This window comes from Xiphophorus couchianus, chromosome 4 (assembly GCF_001444195.1).
Source record: "Xiphophorus couchianus chromosome 4, X_couchianus-1.0, whole genome shotgun sequence".
Lineage (NCBI taxonomy): Eukaryota > Metazoa > Chordata > Actinopteri > Cyprinodontiformes > Poeciliidae > Xiphophorus > Xiphophorus couchianus.
In genome coordinates, this window is record NC_040231.1 from 9,728,905 (window position 1) to 9,745,973 (window position 17,069).

Sequence of the window (17,069 nt, forward strand, 5' to 3'; positions counted from 1 at the left end):
ATTTAATACTTTTCTAAAAATGGAACACAATTAAAGCAAATTACAAACTCTGAGGACTGTGTAAGAACCTGCTGTTTGTTTTTCCAGCTAAAATGATTCTCCTATTACACAAAAATAAAACCAGACTCAACACTGGTCCCAGTGCTAAAGCCTGCCATCTGCTGGTTTATCTCAAATTTGACAACCAGAGATGACCAGCCAGGATACTTACAATTCTAGGGTAAGGCACGCGGCCGAAGGAGTAAATCTCCCAAAGAAGGATTCCATAACTCCAGACGTCCGACTTGGTGGAAAACCTCTGTTGGGTAAAGACAAGCGAACCCATTAACACGTTTTTACATGAAGTCATTCAGAAAGTGACACATAAACACTGCTGACATAATTAGCAGCGATTTGACAGGGTGATACAGCTGCTGCCTGAGGAGGTGCCGTCATTAAAGCAGAATGCACAAGATCTGGATATGAGGATCCTAAATTTAGTGCAAGCTCATATTTGTGAAGTTTCTTTGTAAAGTTGAGATTTGAGCATCTATGGGGATTATGTGCCCACTTTTCAAAGCAAAATAAATTATTTCCACATGATGCCTGCAAGACTAGAGATAAACATTTGAGAAAACTTACAGAAACTCTGCAAATAATCTATAACATCATTATATGTATGGGTTGCAAAAATATGTTCCAGCACCTGAATAAAATACCAGCTAGAAACAAACGTGATAACAGATTATTATCAATGTAGTAGGTCAGAGTTGAAAGTTTCAACAACCAAGAGTTGCCTTGAACACCCAGGAATCTAATCAAGCTTCCTTCTGAAAGTATCTCAGGAAAAATTATCTTATATGCTTGGATTATAAGCAGAGGTGACATGTTTTTTGCATTCTGTTACTATAATTTTTGGCAAAATTTTAATGTCATTATTAACTTATCTTAGAAATTATTTATTGGAAAACAGACATGGTGCCATTTAAGCAAGTAGTCGTTCTGGAGGGGTCACTATAAGGCCATGATTAGACAAAATTTTACCAATTGGTATTAGAAACTGAAACTTGCATGAACTGTATTAAAACTAGGATCCAATTTGAATGTACGTTCCTGAATTTGCCAAAAGTGATTGTGAAGAATTGGGATTTCTTTATTGATATAATTTTACCTTTCTAGATACATTTGTTGTGAACTGAAATAATGGAAATAAATTGAATTTAACTGAACTGATTCAGTTAAATCGGTTGGGCACTTGAGTTTAGAGCCATTTCCATTAGTTTAAGTAATGTAGATTACCTGAATCAGCTGAAGATAAAATAACAAATCAGGGATGTACAATTGACTGGTTTCTATGGTTACCATGGTACAATCTGCCTCGTATTACTGTTCTGAAAATGCTTCGAGATAATATTTTGTAACTGCACTAATAAACCCAGTGAAATGTTTTGATTAGTTTAAATTAAAGAAAGCCGCAGCCTGCCAGTGCAGATCTGCTGCTTACCTTCTCTCTTAGTGCTTCTGGGGCGGTCCACTTGACGGGCAGCTTGGCAGTGTCCTGTATGGAGGAGGCCTCCTTGGTGAGACCGAAGTCGCTGACCTTCGCGATGTTGTCATCAGACACGAGCACGTTCCGAGCTGCAAGGTCTCTGTGGACGAAGTTGTTGGCCTCCAGGTACTCCATGGCTTCGCACACATCACTGTGGGTAGAAAGTAAAGGACAACAATATCATAACTATTACTTTATTACATGAAAGATTAGAGCAAATGTGTGATTAGCTCTTGACAAGAGGAAAAGTCAAATATAGAGACAGAATATTGTGTTTTCAGATCCAATATCTTTGTCTGGTAGATATTTTCTTCCTTTTCTTGCTTGACTTCATGCAAATAAAATCTATTTCTAATAAGAGAAGCCAAGTATTCCATGTGTCCCACTGAAAATAAGCTGCTGAACACCTCACAGTGGATTAATACACAAATACATTTAGATTGGAACATTTTCGCTCATTTCACTGTCTTTTTTCACAGGTGCTAGAAGACAGCACTGTCTTAACAACTGTTTAATTAAAAAAGGATTAAGTCAAAGCCTATATTTGCCAATGCAGCAGCCATTTTTCAGAGAAAACCATCTGAATAATCTGTCTGTCTGTAAACAAACAGTTCTGGAGTGCTTCCAGCCAAACGGCTGATGCCGTTCCCATGAAATTCTGTAGAACTCCTGACAGCTAAACAAACATTTTCAGAATTAAATCTAACCAAGATGAAAACTCACAGTGAGAACTTTAGCAAGCAGTCCCCACCAAGAACAGTCCGTCCTCTGGAGCGCAGGTAGTCCACTAGGCTGCCCTGTGGGATATTAACGTCAGTAAACTGCTGGATTATGAAAACATCAAACGGTAATTCAGAAAAATAAACATGTGCAGCATTCAGTGCATTTAGTCTCTGGAATAATTATGAAGATATCGATCATAATCCAAAATGACTGACATTTAATAACTTAAGAAAAGTCAAACCAGTTCTACAACTGGGTATATTTTTTACTTTATTAGAGAACACACCCACCCACACACTGATCTAACTGACCTTGGCCATGTATTCTGTGACGATGTAGAGGCTGCCCCTCTCCTCCACTATAACACCGAGCAGCTGCACCAGGTTGTTGTGCCTCAGTTGCCTTTGTAAACAAACAGATGGAGAAAATTATGCTGTTGGTGTGCAAGAAAATACATAAATCCATTTAGCTGCTCATGCTAAAGTAAAACATCATTAAGAAACAGAAATATAAAGAATTGTTTCAAATGACAGAAGACAAAAAAAAAAAGTCTGATCTTACGTCATGACAGAGGCCTCGGCGATGAAAGCTTGTGCTGTGGCATCATTTTTGATACACTTGACAGCCACCTTGGTCCCTCTGTAGTCTCCCACCATCACATCTAGTCATGAAAGACATGTTTTCATTTCAATATGATGGAAAGTCATAGCTGTTTATTGTGATCATAGCTCTGATGCAGGTTTGCGGTTGTCCTGATCCACCTCTTATTTCTTGAACTTTTGCTTCCAACAAACCAGAATTCCTTGAAACTTTAAAAGTAGGGATGCAAGTTATAGATTAATGAGTTAAATATGCAAATTAATAACTTTAAAAAAATCATACAATATGATTTTCTGAATTTTTGTTTTAGATTCACTCTGTTCGCAGAATGAATGTAAGGAAGTAAAAAAGCAGCCAAGGTCTTAAGAAATTAAAGAGATAATAATAATAAAAAGTGAATCATCTGCAGAATGATTTCGACTTTGTATGAAATTTAATTCTAATTATATCAAAAGAAAAAAAAAAAAAAACAGTTACTCACCTCCAAACTCCCCCTTTCCAATTGTCTGAAGCAGCTTTAGTTCTTTTCGGTTCAAGGCCCAGCCACCTGCCAAGAGGGGCCAGAAGGGGCTTAATAACTGTAATGCAACATTAACAATATTATCTTTTCTCCCGGAATATTCAGAGACCTACAATCAAACTAATCACAAGATGTAATAAAATATGTTTCACTTTGATGAGAGCTCTTTTTGTGTCGACTTTTAGAATAAGTGCTGCGATAATCAGCCATGTTCAGAGGGATGCATGAAGTTCAGCAAAGACACATGGAGGAGGAGCCGGCTGGTACAGATTAACTTTGACTGCTGGTGAAGCCCATGAGTATCCACACACAAAAAAGATTAATCACCCTTGTGATTAAAGCTATTAGGCTGTAGATGACAGCACAACCTTAGAGGGCATGAAGGGTTTGTAGTTTACTGCATGCGCATGCATGTGACATTGCGCTTACAAGGTTAATACGACGGCAAGTAAACAAATGTCTCTGTGAGCCTCGGTGCCAGAAGCCTAGTGGAGTGGTGTAGTAATAGTAAGAGAAACTTACTCCTGGAGAACTCGTCCTGCGCCGCCACCGTCCCTTCCATCAATTTGGGTTTAATCAGTCTGGTGCAAAGCCCGTCAGCGTCTTTGGTGTAGTGCTGCACACACAATTTAGCACAATTAAGACGTCATTTTTAGGTTTACAATGTAAAACTACCATGTTTTATATTTTATGAAAGCTTAAAACTGGAGGCATTAAGACTTAAGACATTGGGTGGTGCTTAATGAATCATCACTTTGTTCATATAATAATTCAGAAAAGCCTTTTATCTGCAAACAGCTGCACATGAAAATTGTGATAAAAGGAAAACTGTTGCAACTAATAACAGCACAACTTCGTCTGAGAACTGTATATTTCACTTCCAGATGTCATATCTGAAATTGAACCATAAATAGGTTTGACACAGGTCACTTAAGGCCATAGCAGTGGCAAGACAAGGCTACAATAATACACAGCATTCTGTCAGCACTCCAGCTAGACTGATGCGACGCAGCAGAGGGGAAATTTAGTGCGAGAGGTCAGTGATTATGAGATTTTCCACACAACACAACAAAACCGTGTCATTGGGTCATGAAATCAGGTTGTACTGAGGTTCATATATTATTATGGCTGGCTGATATGGCTTAAAAATAAAATTTCTGATGTTTTAATACCAAATTCAATTTACAATTTTAGTCTACATTCTCCTCACTTTTTTCCCCCTTAAATAATTAGCAATGACAGAAAATATCTTTAAAAACTTTTTATTTCAATAATTCCTTCTCGGAATTGACCTAAATTCAAAGTTGAAACAAACAGATGCTGTAAAACCCGCATGTCAAACATGAAGGTACTTCTTGGACAGGTTAGCATAACTCTGGAAACCCCAAAAAATCAACTGATGAAAATTACAGATTTTCCAAAAATTAAATGTTCAAAAACAGAAAATTAGAGTAGCCGATAAAATCAAAGTCTCGCCCAGCCCCAACTATTAGACAAATAAAAAATGGAAGTTTGTTGGGTTCTGAGGGAGCTGAAAAAAAGGTTGTTACTCCATTAAGGTGCAAGTCACCATTACAACCACCAGAGGGAGAGCAAGGTACAGGAAGAATGTACTCTGAACTAGCTAGTTTTCATGCCTGCCAATGGATCCTCAAATATTAAATAAGAACATGTACATGGATGATTATGCAATATCTTGGATTTTCTTACTGTTGAACTAACTCATTTATGTGTTTGGTGCCGTGTTTATCACCTGAAATGCTCCTAACAGTCTGATTCTGTTCGTGTAACATGTTGCAATTGACAAAAAAAGTGATTTACATAATCGTTTTAGCTAAATCAAGATCTTCCCATATGTAATTAACACTGAAGGCTGTGATTATAAAGTAAAAATACTCAATGAGTGCATAAAAGACAATACTTCTCCATCATGCAATTATTTTGCGGCTACCACATGCAGACATCTTTGCTTTTATCACATCCATAACATTACTGCGGATGCCATAACTGACAACAAGCTGTCAGCAAACAGTATGTTTAGGGATAAATAGAAGGAAGAAGCCATATGAAACATGCTGTGACCAAGAACAGCAGCCGAGCGCTGGAATAGACAGCTAGACGGAAAAACACCAAAGAATTTGAAGAATCCTATCTAAGGCTATTTACAGGGGAATGCCGACAGTCTACCGGATAAAGATATGGAGAGGCTGACAGAAGGGAAAATGAAGGAGAGCGGGGAATATGAGCCAGCAGGGGGAAGAGTGAGATGGATAACAAAGAGAGGAGGACAAAAAGCAATATGCCAGGTATCCACGAGGGAACTCGAAGAAGGAAAGACTGACAGAAGGGAGGTGGAGAAAGGAAGTGGGGGTAGAATCGAGTGTGGAGGGTGTGAACAGGATAGACAGAGATTGTGGGTGGCTGATAATAAGAATGCACCAGAAATGGGGATGATCTCACTGCCAGCTGGCAAATTCCTATCGTCCACTTCCACTGCCCCACGGGGTAAAAAGATGAGGCCCAATTAGAAGTGTGATAGCCGCCAATCTAGCCTCTCTCCTCCTGTTTATCTGAGAGGATGAAAGACCTCTCTTTCTCTGCCTGTCACCACGCCTCCCGTCTTCCCCTCTCCTCTCTGTCCTTCCTCTGAACCTGCCTTCAGATAGGAGGCAGGAAGGGAGACGATCAAACAGCGCTCAGAGTGTATGCTTGAGTCTTGATGTTAAGGGAAAGGTGAATAGTGAGTGTGAATCTTTCTTGTTTTGAGTTATGCAATGTTTCAGCAAGAATGAATACCCAAACTTTAATATGGTGGCAAAGTTTGTACTGTGGATTGTGAACAAATATATATTTGTTCACAATATTTTTAATAATAATGCATTTTTCCAAATGCATTATTAGTAACAGTACATTTCTTTGGTATTTAAACGGTAACCTATTAAGCCTCCTGGAACAGGTTAGGATGGGTACATGAGCTATACAAAACATGTTCATTGCATTTGCTGTTCAAAATCAAGATTTTAGTCTGCTAAGTTTGGCACAACAATTTGCCAACAATTGGCAAATTGTTGTGCCAATTTTGAGCTCATTTCAGAATGAGCTGTTTTAGACCCTATTGTCACTTTAAATAAATACAAATAAGCCACATCCATTTACACTCACACGAGAAAATGGATGCAAACAAATCCGCAATTATACAACTGTACATCTTTGAAAAGCAAAAGTAGAACCTCCTGCACAGGTAACAAGAATGCAGCAAGTGGTTTGTAGATGGTAAGTCAACAACAAAACACTTAGCTGGGTTTGATAGGTGATGGCATAGCGCCGTCAAATGAGACTTAATCAGGAGGTTTTTTGAAAGAATTCATTTTGCAGATACCAAAAAATATTTACTTATTGCCAGAAAAACAGCTGGGTGTTTTTTTAAGTGCTTGGGCTGTTTTTAGAAACAATAGAAAATCAAACGCAAATACAAAAACATGCAAAATGGTAATTTTGCATAATAGGTCTTTTTTAAGAAATCTAACAGGTTTGTTCTTATACAACATGAGCTACATATTATTTTTTTTTACACATTTTATTTAAAAAGCACTTCTTTATAATGATGATAACTGAGGAATACAATAGACTTCCTGCATAATAACAACATCTAAAAAAAGAAACAACCAAACAAAAAGAACAAAAAAACCTTCTGAGTTCAACCCTCACCTCAACCAACTGCATGAGATTCTCAAAGAACTCCTCCTCGTCGATGGTCAGTTTGCCGTTGTGGTAGATGATGCGGTAGTGCTCCACCTTGCCGTCGCAGCTGACGCACAAGGTGTAATCGCCAGGGTAGTTGGTGCTCTCCCTCACCAGGAAAAGCCCCGTCTCAGGGGGGTAGAGGAGACGCTCCGCCTGCTCACGAGTGATTTTCCCATGAAACCATCTAACGTGATGGAGAAAAGAGAAAAGTTAGTAAAGCACAGAAACAGAAAGGGAATGTAAGAGTTTAAAATAACTTCAACTTTACAATGTAGGTCAAACTCCTAAAAGTTGTTCATATTTTGTCATATTACAACCACAAATTTTAGTGCATCACCTGACAATTTTATCTGAAATTATTGCAAAGAAGTGCCTAACATCATGGTAAAAGAAAATGACAATTTACAAAACTACTTTTTACCAAAAAATTGTTTCCGTTTACATCCCTTTCATTCCGCTACCCCTCAAATAAAATCTAGTGCAACAAAATTCCTCTAGAAGTCAGCGGAAGAGTAAATAAAATGTTTGTACTTTAAGAAGACAACCAGTTGTTCTGGGACTAAGAGGTTTGATAGAGAACATTGGTGAACAAACGGCATCATGAAGACCAAGGAAGACATCAGACGGGTCAGACATAAAAACTGGAAGAAAGACAATAGCAAAAGGCCTTTGAATTGAGCTTCTTGTAAGTGAACAAAAGCAAACATAAAGCCAGAGCAACAATCAAAAGCGTACGCACGTGCTAAAATGGCCCCGTCAAACTCCAAACCTAAATATAAATTAAGAATCCACGGCAACACCTGGCTAATTCTCAGATGCATCTAATCTGACTGAGGTTGAACTAGCCTACAAAAAAATGGGTTAACATATAAGCCTCTGGATACAAAAAGCTGATGGAGGCGTACCCCAGAAGACTTTCCCACGGCGGTCTGACAGCACTGACTCATGAGAGTCTGATACAAATGCGTGTTACTTTTTTGTTTGGTTGGAAATAAAAATGCTACAAGACAAAGCATTTTTTTTCCTTTACCTAAATATCAGCAACTACTTAATAGAGCAGTATTTTGCTTACGGTAGTGCTTGCTGGAGGAAACAATTATAACACAAACCATTATCCCAGCAGATCAATTGGGTCTTCTTTTTGTCAGAAAAACCCCCTGCTGAGAAAAGAAGACGCCTCCTCAGAGTAAATAAGAGCTAAAAAAAGAAGCTCTATAAACTGCATTTGGCCACAGTTTCTGTACTGAGAAAATCAAACAAAAAAAAGAAGAGAAACTATGTCAATGTCACTAAACTTGTGAAGTTTCAGCCACACACAGTGATTTGCTATCTTTTCTGAAAGAAGAAGCGAAAAACAGGAGTGGAGCAGTAAGGGGAAGCCAGCAGCAGCGCTTCCACTCAGACCAGAGGCGAAGGCTGTCTCGTCTTAGAGGTTCAGTGAGAATGTACCTGGTTCCAAACAACAGGAAACGCACACACACAGAAATAAAGTCTGGGGGCAGAAGAGGAAACTGACATGCAAGCACAGCAATAACAGGAAAATACAAAAAGATTTAGACAGGGCAGCGAGTCCGACAAGCCAAGAGACCCACTACCGAGTGAGCTTAGGGGGAACTGAGAAGTGACCTGAACTTTTACTAAATGGAGGAGAAAAAAAACAAATCGAGTCCTCTGCTAAGACACAAAGGTGCTAGTTTCCTTTTTACATAAATGTCTATTTAAGATCAAATGTCTTATTTTAGAACAAAGTTGAGTAATGCTCTTGCTTGCCTATGACACTGCACAGTTGTTCATTGACTTCTGCCACTCATGGAAGAACTATTCCATGAAAACAAGTTCTTCCTTTCAGCGTTTGCTAGTCAATGGGTGGTAATTAACTACTCAATTGATTTATCCTGTTTTTTGGTGCTTGCCTCCGTTGCACCCTCCTCCTCCTCAGCTCTTGGGCTGATGAGACATCGGAGGTCTTCGTGGTAAAGCAGCTTAATGCGGGTTGAGTTGATTAGATCAGTGATTGCAGCTTCTCCGATGGACAGAAGCTCTTTAACTCCCGCTAATCTGAGAGTGGACGACAAGCTGTGTGAACGGCCGTGGATGCGCTCAGTGGAAACACAGCACTGCTTTGTTCCGAGAAACCAACTGCAGTTTTCAGACGTGACATCATGGTGAAACAGGACGGAGTCCTAAACATGCTTGGTCCAACATGGAAGGAGGAAATAGGACACCAGTGTTTAATATCCTTGTTGTTATCATAGGATGGTGCCACAATGAGGAGCAGAATTCACCCACAAGAGGGCAGCAGAGTGAACAGAAGCAATAAGAGCCCCCAAGATGGCATCTTCTGCTGAGTATCAACAAGTGAGTGTGAGAATGGGGACAGAAGACCACAGCTGAACCCTTATGTAACCCAGAATAGAGGGAGAGGCCATTACTGAGACATCTGTTAGTGATTCATGACAACATATAAAATGTCCCTCTGCGTCCCTAACAGTACTATCAGAGGACGGCTTATGCATAAAGAGAGCACTAAAATGTGGTGATATCAAAATCCTAGCAATTAAATTCACTAAAATATGACCTGGCCTCCCCATTACAATACAAATATACAACGAATTTTAATTAATACAATATCACACCACAAATGATTATCTAAGGTTTACAGTATGAATTTCATTAAAGTCTATGTCAGATATTCATGTTAAAAAATTTAACTCATGTAATGTACATTCATTACAAAAAGCAATGTTTCTAGTGCTTATGTCTGTTAATTGTTATGATTGTTGCTTACAGGTAATAAGAGACTTGCCCAATACTTGGAAAATACTGGAATGATTATGATTACGATGTATAAGCAAATAAACTTAATGGTATTAATGCTTCTCAGCTTTGGAGTCATTATAGACATAGATCCAGACAGTTTCTATTAAGTGCTTGGGGAAAAACATATTTCCATGTCAATAACATTGTTTTATCCAAGTAGTGGCTTCTTCTGCTGTTAAGGCACACACAGAAAAAACTTTAATGACTTTAGCAGAAAATCACAATTCCCAAAACATGTTCTGCTGCATTCAAAACAGCGGCTATGAGCCATCTATGGCCAAGACAGCCTGAATGCATGGTACTAATATAATTAATAATTATATTTAAAAATTATTACTGTAAGCCAAGTAGCACTTAATGAAATGAATATAACACTGAGTGACACTGAAGTAACAATAAAGACACAATAATATTGTGCAGTCTTAAATGATAAAACAGAAATGTGATGCTATGCTATTATAGCCTACAAAACCATAAGTAAGACTGTTGACTGCTCACTGAGACTCTGCAGGATGTATTACTACAGAAGAAATGTTGCATAACCTTTTGTGAAAAGACATTAAATATCTACTAGAGGAAATTTGTGGTTTTGAGGTTTTAAAACAAAGAAAACCATAAAACATTTATCAAAAGAGCATTGATTCATTTTCTTATATAGGATGATGATGCTTAAGAAAATTTATGCAAAAAAACAAAAACAAAAAAACCATCTAGTTTCCAAAGTAAGAATGAGAAAAAATACATACATTACTAATAGTTGTGCCATTCTGTTATGAAAATACAATGAAGGATTTATTCCACGGAAGAAGAAACTTAAAAAAAGATCTGCTATATGTATTTTTTAATTTCTTTAAAGTTGGTTCTCCACTTTTTTTAGCCTAATTATTAAGAGCCATTCTGGAAGGTCCAAAGAGCCATTTGTGGTTTCGGAGCCACAGGTTGAAGATCCCTGGTCTAATGTAATGTTCAAATTCAGAACAGAATAAATGCTACTAAAATATAACTGTATCATGAATCTGCATTTCACTTGTTGAATTGAATTACTGAAATAAATTATTTTTTTGGTGATGCAGCTATATATATACCTTACACACAAACACACTCCAGCATGCTGGATGAGCATTCACACCAGTGTGGACAGACGATACCAGGGGTGGCACAGAGAGAGAGGCTAGAGCTTTCAGCAGTAGCTCATGAAGAAACAAAGAGGGTCAAAAGTCAGTTCAAATGCTTCCTTCCAACATGATGTGAAAGTCAGCCACTGTAAGTTAAAGAGACAATGCTGACGAGCACCGGCACCATAATGAACAAAGATCTGATTTCACTAATATACTGTAGATGTACATAGTGTAGATTATACTTTTCTTTGAAATGAACAAAAGATCAACCAAAATGGCAACTAACTGCTAATTACCAATTTAATTTTCTACGGTAATGAAAAATGTCAACATTTTATCCAATTAGAAATTGAGTATAACAATAGCTCACTATAACTTCTTCTAACTTCAACTTATACTAACATAAGCAACATTTTTGCAGCATTTGTTTCCTTTTGCTTCACGAATAAAAAGCTCATTTTGAAGTCAGAACATTCCGGCATTTTCTGATACTGCAGAAAGAGAGGCTTGGCTTTCTTGTGTCATTTGATTTGCATGCAGCTTTCATCATGTTGTCCTCTTTTTGACTTGCCACAATTTCAAAAAGAGCCACTCTGTCACTCTGAAGCGGCACACAGATGCTTCTGGCCTCTGAGACAGTGACACAGATGAAATGAGACACCATAAAGGCGGAATTTCCGTGGATTGATGTCGGAACTGTGTTTTCCCCTCGCTGCGGGGAGCCAAACAACTTTTTCACACGGTTGAGCAGCAGATACATATGTGGCACAAATGTGCAAGATGCACAACCATAGTCACATCCCTGCAGTATTTCTCCTGCAGTGTTTTTAAAGTGTTGCATAAGAATGCCCAGCTGCTTTTACAACGCATGGCATGCTCCATTAGCACTCTGGTACTTACGGCATAAGACTGAGCTTCCCTCCTGATTTCACTCCTTCCCGTTTCTGGACGTAGTTGGCCGGAATGGTGCCCTCTCTGCCCACTGTGTTTTTTGCTTTGTACCAGTTTGGATCCTAAAAGAGTCAAACACCAAAAGAGTTAACTTCCATCTCTGTTGAAGCTGAAGGCCCACTCATCTGAACAGTACATTTAAACCACCTGCAAACTAAGAATCCACAAAACATGGCAACAATATGATCTTGCCAAGTTGTTTTTTTTTGTTGGTTTGCATGAATGTTAAACTCCCTCAATAAAATAAGCAGTAATTGAGATAGATCTTAATTACAGCCTGAAAAAGCAGTCATCAGACTTTGGCTCCTACCTGATACTCCCACTCTAGAATAATGGACAGAATGTGTTAAAGAAATCTATCAAATGGTAAGATTAACATTCTCAATTCATTTTGAGATGAACAAGTGTACAGCACTCTGGTCAAAATGGATATCCTATGTTAATAAAACAACATGCAAGAATTTTGGCTTGATTAATAAAAAAAATGTAGTAAAGAATTGGTTTATTTTGCAGGAAGTGTCTATTGGCTATCTAATTTCCTTTTGGTTATATATATTCAAGTAGTGTTTCTACAGAATAGTAACCTTTTGTTTTCTCTCTTTGCTCTTGTTCTGTTTGTTGTGCTACCTTTGTTTTAAATGTAAATGTGAACGAATTTGATCACAGTTGATATCAAGCTTTTGTAATCTCAATGTTTAAAAAATAAAGACACTCCACCGCTCACACCTAAAAAAATGAATTTTAAATATTGATTATTGATTGTATCTCATCTCCTCTTTCTGCTCCTATCACATGTAGTAAAGATAACTCCCTTGAAATGAAGTATTAATTCTTTGAGATAGATCTCCTTTCGAGGAATTATGAGACTGGTTTATGCAATAAATGTCGTCTAAATCCACTAAAACAAAGTTGGAGGATAAATCAACACCTAAAATTGCTGCTGTGCTCTTGAAACCATTTCTGGTTCACTTTACAACATTATCCTGTTGAAAAAAGTAGGTGTTAAAACAAAATCCACATGGATGGCAGGACACAATGTGTCCCAGCAAAAATAATTATTACACTCCATCTGCTAGCTGCCCTTCTTCCCCTAGTTCATCTTGGTACTATTCTTCAGGAAAGCAATCCACATGCAGCTGGTCATCTATATGATGTAAAAGAAAACATGATTCCTAAAACCAGGCCAACAGCTTCTATTGCTTGGTTCAGTTCTGATGCTCTCATGTCCACTGTTTGCTCCTTTCGACATATGACATCACCACAAACTGCAATTCACTGTGTGCATGAACTTCTTTCGCAATTTTAGAAGTAGTAGCTCATTCTGTTGGAACAGATCAGCCCTCACTCCTTACGTGCATTCAAGAGCTTCAACCCCTAAATACAAAGTGAATACCACCCTTATTCACACATTAATGCTTGTCATTCCATTTAAATTGAAAATGCAACTTGTGAAATGAGTCTCGCACAGTAATTCTTACCCTGGTGACTCCAATGATGGTCAGTACATCTCCTTTACAGAAAGGCAGGTCCTGTTCAGTGCCAGGTTTGAAGTTATACTTGGCAACGCACTCTGTGCCAGATGACCATGGCACCTGCTACACAGAAGACACAGAAAAAGCACCTTTAAATTGCAGTAGGGCTGTCACAATTCCTCAAATGATTTGAGAATTTACATTGTTAAAATTCTCAAAGCTTTGTTAAATTTTGTTTCACTATTTAGAGCTACGTGTTAAAGCCGGGTGATTATTTATGCTGCGCAACACGCTTATTCGGTTGAGGAATGCTAAGGGCTAGCAGCATAACGTCCAATTTTCAAGTTCGGTCCAGGGAATACGGGGGGATTTCATTTATTGATGTCCAGGTTTTTATAGTTTTTTGGGGCACCAATAGAGATCCTTAAAACGGTGTTTCAGGATCTTTGAGGTTTTCTGGAAGTTCCAGATTAGTGGTGTATAAACTGAATGCTGCTTCTTATTCTGGGGATGCAGAGCAGACCAGAACCAGAAGACTTTAGTGTTCTGAAATGTTGACTGTGGTGATGTGCTCCATTTTCCTAGTTTTAGTGAGATTGCAAATAGCAACTGACTGACTATTTAGGCAAACCCATGAAGCAGCAGTTTCTTTTAAATGTCTTATTGAGGGTCGTTCTTTGCATCCTCTTTCAATTTTTTGTCATATAGTACAAATGAAAGCTCAATTTCTAATAAGACAATAGTAGTTTATCTTAATAATTCCAAACTGAATAAATGCATAGAAGTCTTTAAATAATCTATACAAATCTGTAATGCTGATGTAATAGTTTTGAATTATCCATAAGTGCAGACTACCCATCATGAATTACGCACTGTCACTATTAAAACTGCTGACCTGATGTTTTCTGGCAAGTCTAATTGAAACCATCCTTAAATAATAATGTGAATGAGACAAAATAGAGTACTAAGCAGTAGTTGTGAGTCTGTGACTTTCTTCCCCAAAAAAGTGAAGTTTGTCACTGACAATAATATGCTATTTGCAGGTGAAAATATTATCCAGCAGTACTAATATGCTCATATACTCTCCTCGGCTCTAGTTGGATTGCGTTGGGAAAATGGAAGAAGCACTGTTACGTTAAGCTCTTAACATGGCATGTGACAATGCAATATAAATAAATTCCTTTACAACCCACAGTTTATCTGGTCAATATGCAATCTGCTTAGTAAATGATTAATAGAACCAGGTCAGCTAAAGATGGAGCCTTGATGGTCACAGTCAGGGTGTTTTTTCTTAACTCTTTTAGCTTGATCTAGATGATTAAATGAAGATGAAAGACTTCAAGATGAATGTCTATTATGGCCTTGTTTTAATTAATAGGCCAATACTGATATGCTAAAAATTACTGATATTGGCCAATGCTGATGTTAATGCATTATTGGGTATGTGATTTTTCTAATAAAATGAATTCGATAGAACACAGCTGAGCTTCTTTTATTATAAATTTTGCTGGAAAAAGGTTGACAATCGTCAAACATTAGTATTTGGTACAGATGTGGACGACAGCAGCATAGAAAAACTTTCCAATCTCCATAGCTTTATGGTATTAATACAGTCTGATTAATGATCAGGTGTGGCTAAACTTCTATAATGAGTTATTTAATTTAGGAACCAAATGTTTACATTTTAGTTTAAAAACAAACCTAGTTCAGTCAATTGTAAAGAAAAAAAATAATTTCTGCAAGTAATTTTGGCAGATGTCTAGTAAATGCATTCTTAAAAGAGGGTGAGAAACATATTTTAAGGCCACTCCTTAAAGTGCTCTACAGATGACTTGCATGATAAACATGCAAAGCAGTCAAAAATAAGTTCAACATTAACCTGTCAGAAGCTCAAGGATACCGAAAGTAAACAAGACAAAGAAAGGCTTACATGGATCGCAGACATGGTGAGGGGAATTGGGCAGCAGGTGTCCTTGGGCAGGCAGTGGTCACTGTTCAGCTAGTAACATCAGAGCTGTAATACACAAAAGCCAACAGCATTAAGAATCACGCACATTAAACAATACAGGAATATGCACTTTTGTCATCATAAACTTTACAGATTCTTTCAAGTACAAACTGAAATAAACTGCACTTATTTTCCCTCTGCTCATTGCTGTCCTCCCTTCCACCAAAAAAAAAAAAAACAAAACAGGTGCAAATGTGTCTCAAAGACTATGAAAAAGAAATGTACTCACTGAGACAATCTTCAGAACATTAACAACTCTGAACTATCAGAGGGAGGCATCAACTTTGGAATGCAGTTTATCACACAATAACTCATGTGGATGTTTATTATGCAGCGATGCAGATTGAGAAAGACAGAGGAACGATTCACACCTCTAACTGATTCACCTAGAAATTAAAAGGGATTGGCTGCAGATCAAAACAAGTGAAGATTTGCAGAGTCAATATAAAAAAGCTCAAATAATGGCGACCCCATTTGGTGCACATTAGGTCACATTTATTTGCTGTCTTATTGAATTTCAAGGTCCTTCTATTATCCATCAACTTTGAGCTTCAGCTCATACCCCCTATTCTGAAGTATATTAAGATGAACAGTCAAGCAAAGAGGCAATTTGAAAATGTCAACTGTTTATTTTAAGTTTGACTGCTTTTAAGTTCCTGTGCAGTCATTGGTCAGGGTTGATGAAGCTCAAAATCTGGCAATTCAGTTCAAGAGACAATTTTTTGGTGAATCTGTAGTCTGCAGTTAATGACCGTAAGCAACCATAACAAGTGTTATGGTTTTCCACTTCAGAGGTAAAGTAAATGGAGCATGGTTTGATTGTAATGTTGGGGGCAGGAGTTTTGCTCTTAGTGGAATAGATGCACTATTCCAGAGACAGTCTGAAATGCTTGCAAAATAAGATAAAATATTTGGCTAAACCAAAGCAGTCAGTTTTCTGAATTTACAAAAAAATTGTGTATTTTCAAAACAACAACAAATCAGAAGCAGCTCTCTATATAACTGTAGCAGTCACTGGATAACAGCAATCACAGTGACTCCCATTCAAAGCATCTTACTTCCAGCTTGTGCCAAAAACAGGAAGTTGAAACAAGGAGGGTGGAGAAACACAAGGAGGAAGTAGCTGACGCACATTTTCCAAAGCTTTATAAAGGGAGAACTGGGCTGTATCTGAACAGCAACATGGACAAAAGTGTCTGTGGCTACATTTAAACCAATTACAACCCATCTCAACAAGGCCAGGTCAGCAGACAAAGAATAGCATCCAAAACTACAAACTAAATTCTGGACCAAATATCAAAACCAAAATAGGTAGGTGATAATAAAAAAATAAATACATAAAAGAGATTCTGAAATCTCTCGTTGCTGTGTATAATCTTTGATCCATAAGAGCAGTGTAACGACCAGAGAGCACCAATGGCTAAGCTTCGCAGCATGACCATATCCTGTGTTGAAACAGGAAAGAGCCTAATTGCAGAGCAGAACAGATGTGTATGCAAACTGACAGAGCCAAATTTATCTGAGGCTAGGCTGCTCCGGTGAATCCAAAGGGAACACGCTTCTTTCCTTTTTGTCCTTCTTTACT

At 37.9% G+C, this 17,069-nt stretch overlaps 1 protein-coding gene across 2 annotated transcripts in view; it reads right to left on the reverse strand.

Annotated features, from left to right (window-relative positions):
* cskl (c-src tyrosine kinase-like) overlaps positions 1-17,069 on the reverse strand; it is a 46,263-nt gene that overhangs the window by 1,739 nt on the left and 27,455 nt on the right. The window contains exons 2-12 of one of the 2 annotated variants that reach the window (XM_028015152.1): positions 15,407-15,490; positions 13,483-13,596; positions 11,954-12,066; positions 7,080-7,299; positions 3,894-3,987; positions 3,333-3,398; positions 2,813-2,912; positions 2,563-2,653; positions 2,252-2,325; positions 1,484-1,679; positions 212-298 (exon numbers count right to left, since the gene is read on the reverse strand). In XM_028015152.1, coding sequence (XP_027870953.1) covers positions 212-298; positions 1,484-1,679; positions 2,252-2,325; positions 2,563-2,653; positions 2,813-2,912; positions 3,333-3,398; positions 3,894-3,987; positions 7,080-7,299; positions 11,954-12,066; positions 13,483-13,596; positions 15,407-15,421 — 1,170 coding nt within the window. In that variant the 5' untranslated portion in view covers positions 15,422-15,490. Of the gene's footprint in view, positions 1-211; positions 299-1,483; positions 1,680-2,251; positions 2,326-2,562; positions 2,654-2,812; positions 2,913-3,332; positions 3,399-3,893; positions 3,988-7,079; positions 7,300-11,953; positions 12,067-13,482; positions 13,600-15,406; positions 15,491-17,069 lie in introns of both variants that reach the window. The other variant, XM_028015151.1, reaches the window with a different exon arrangement.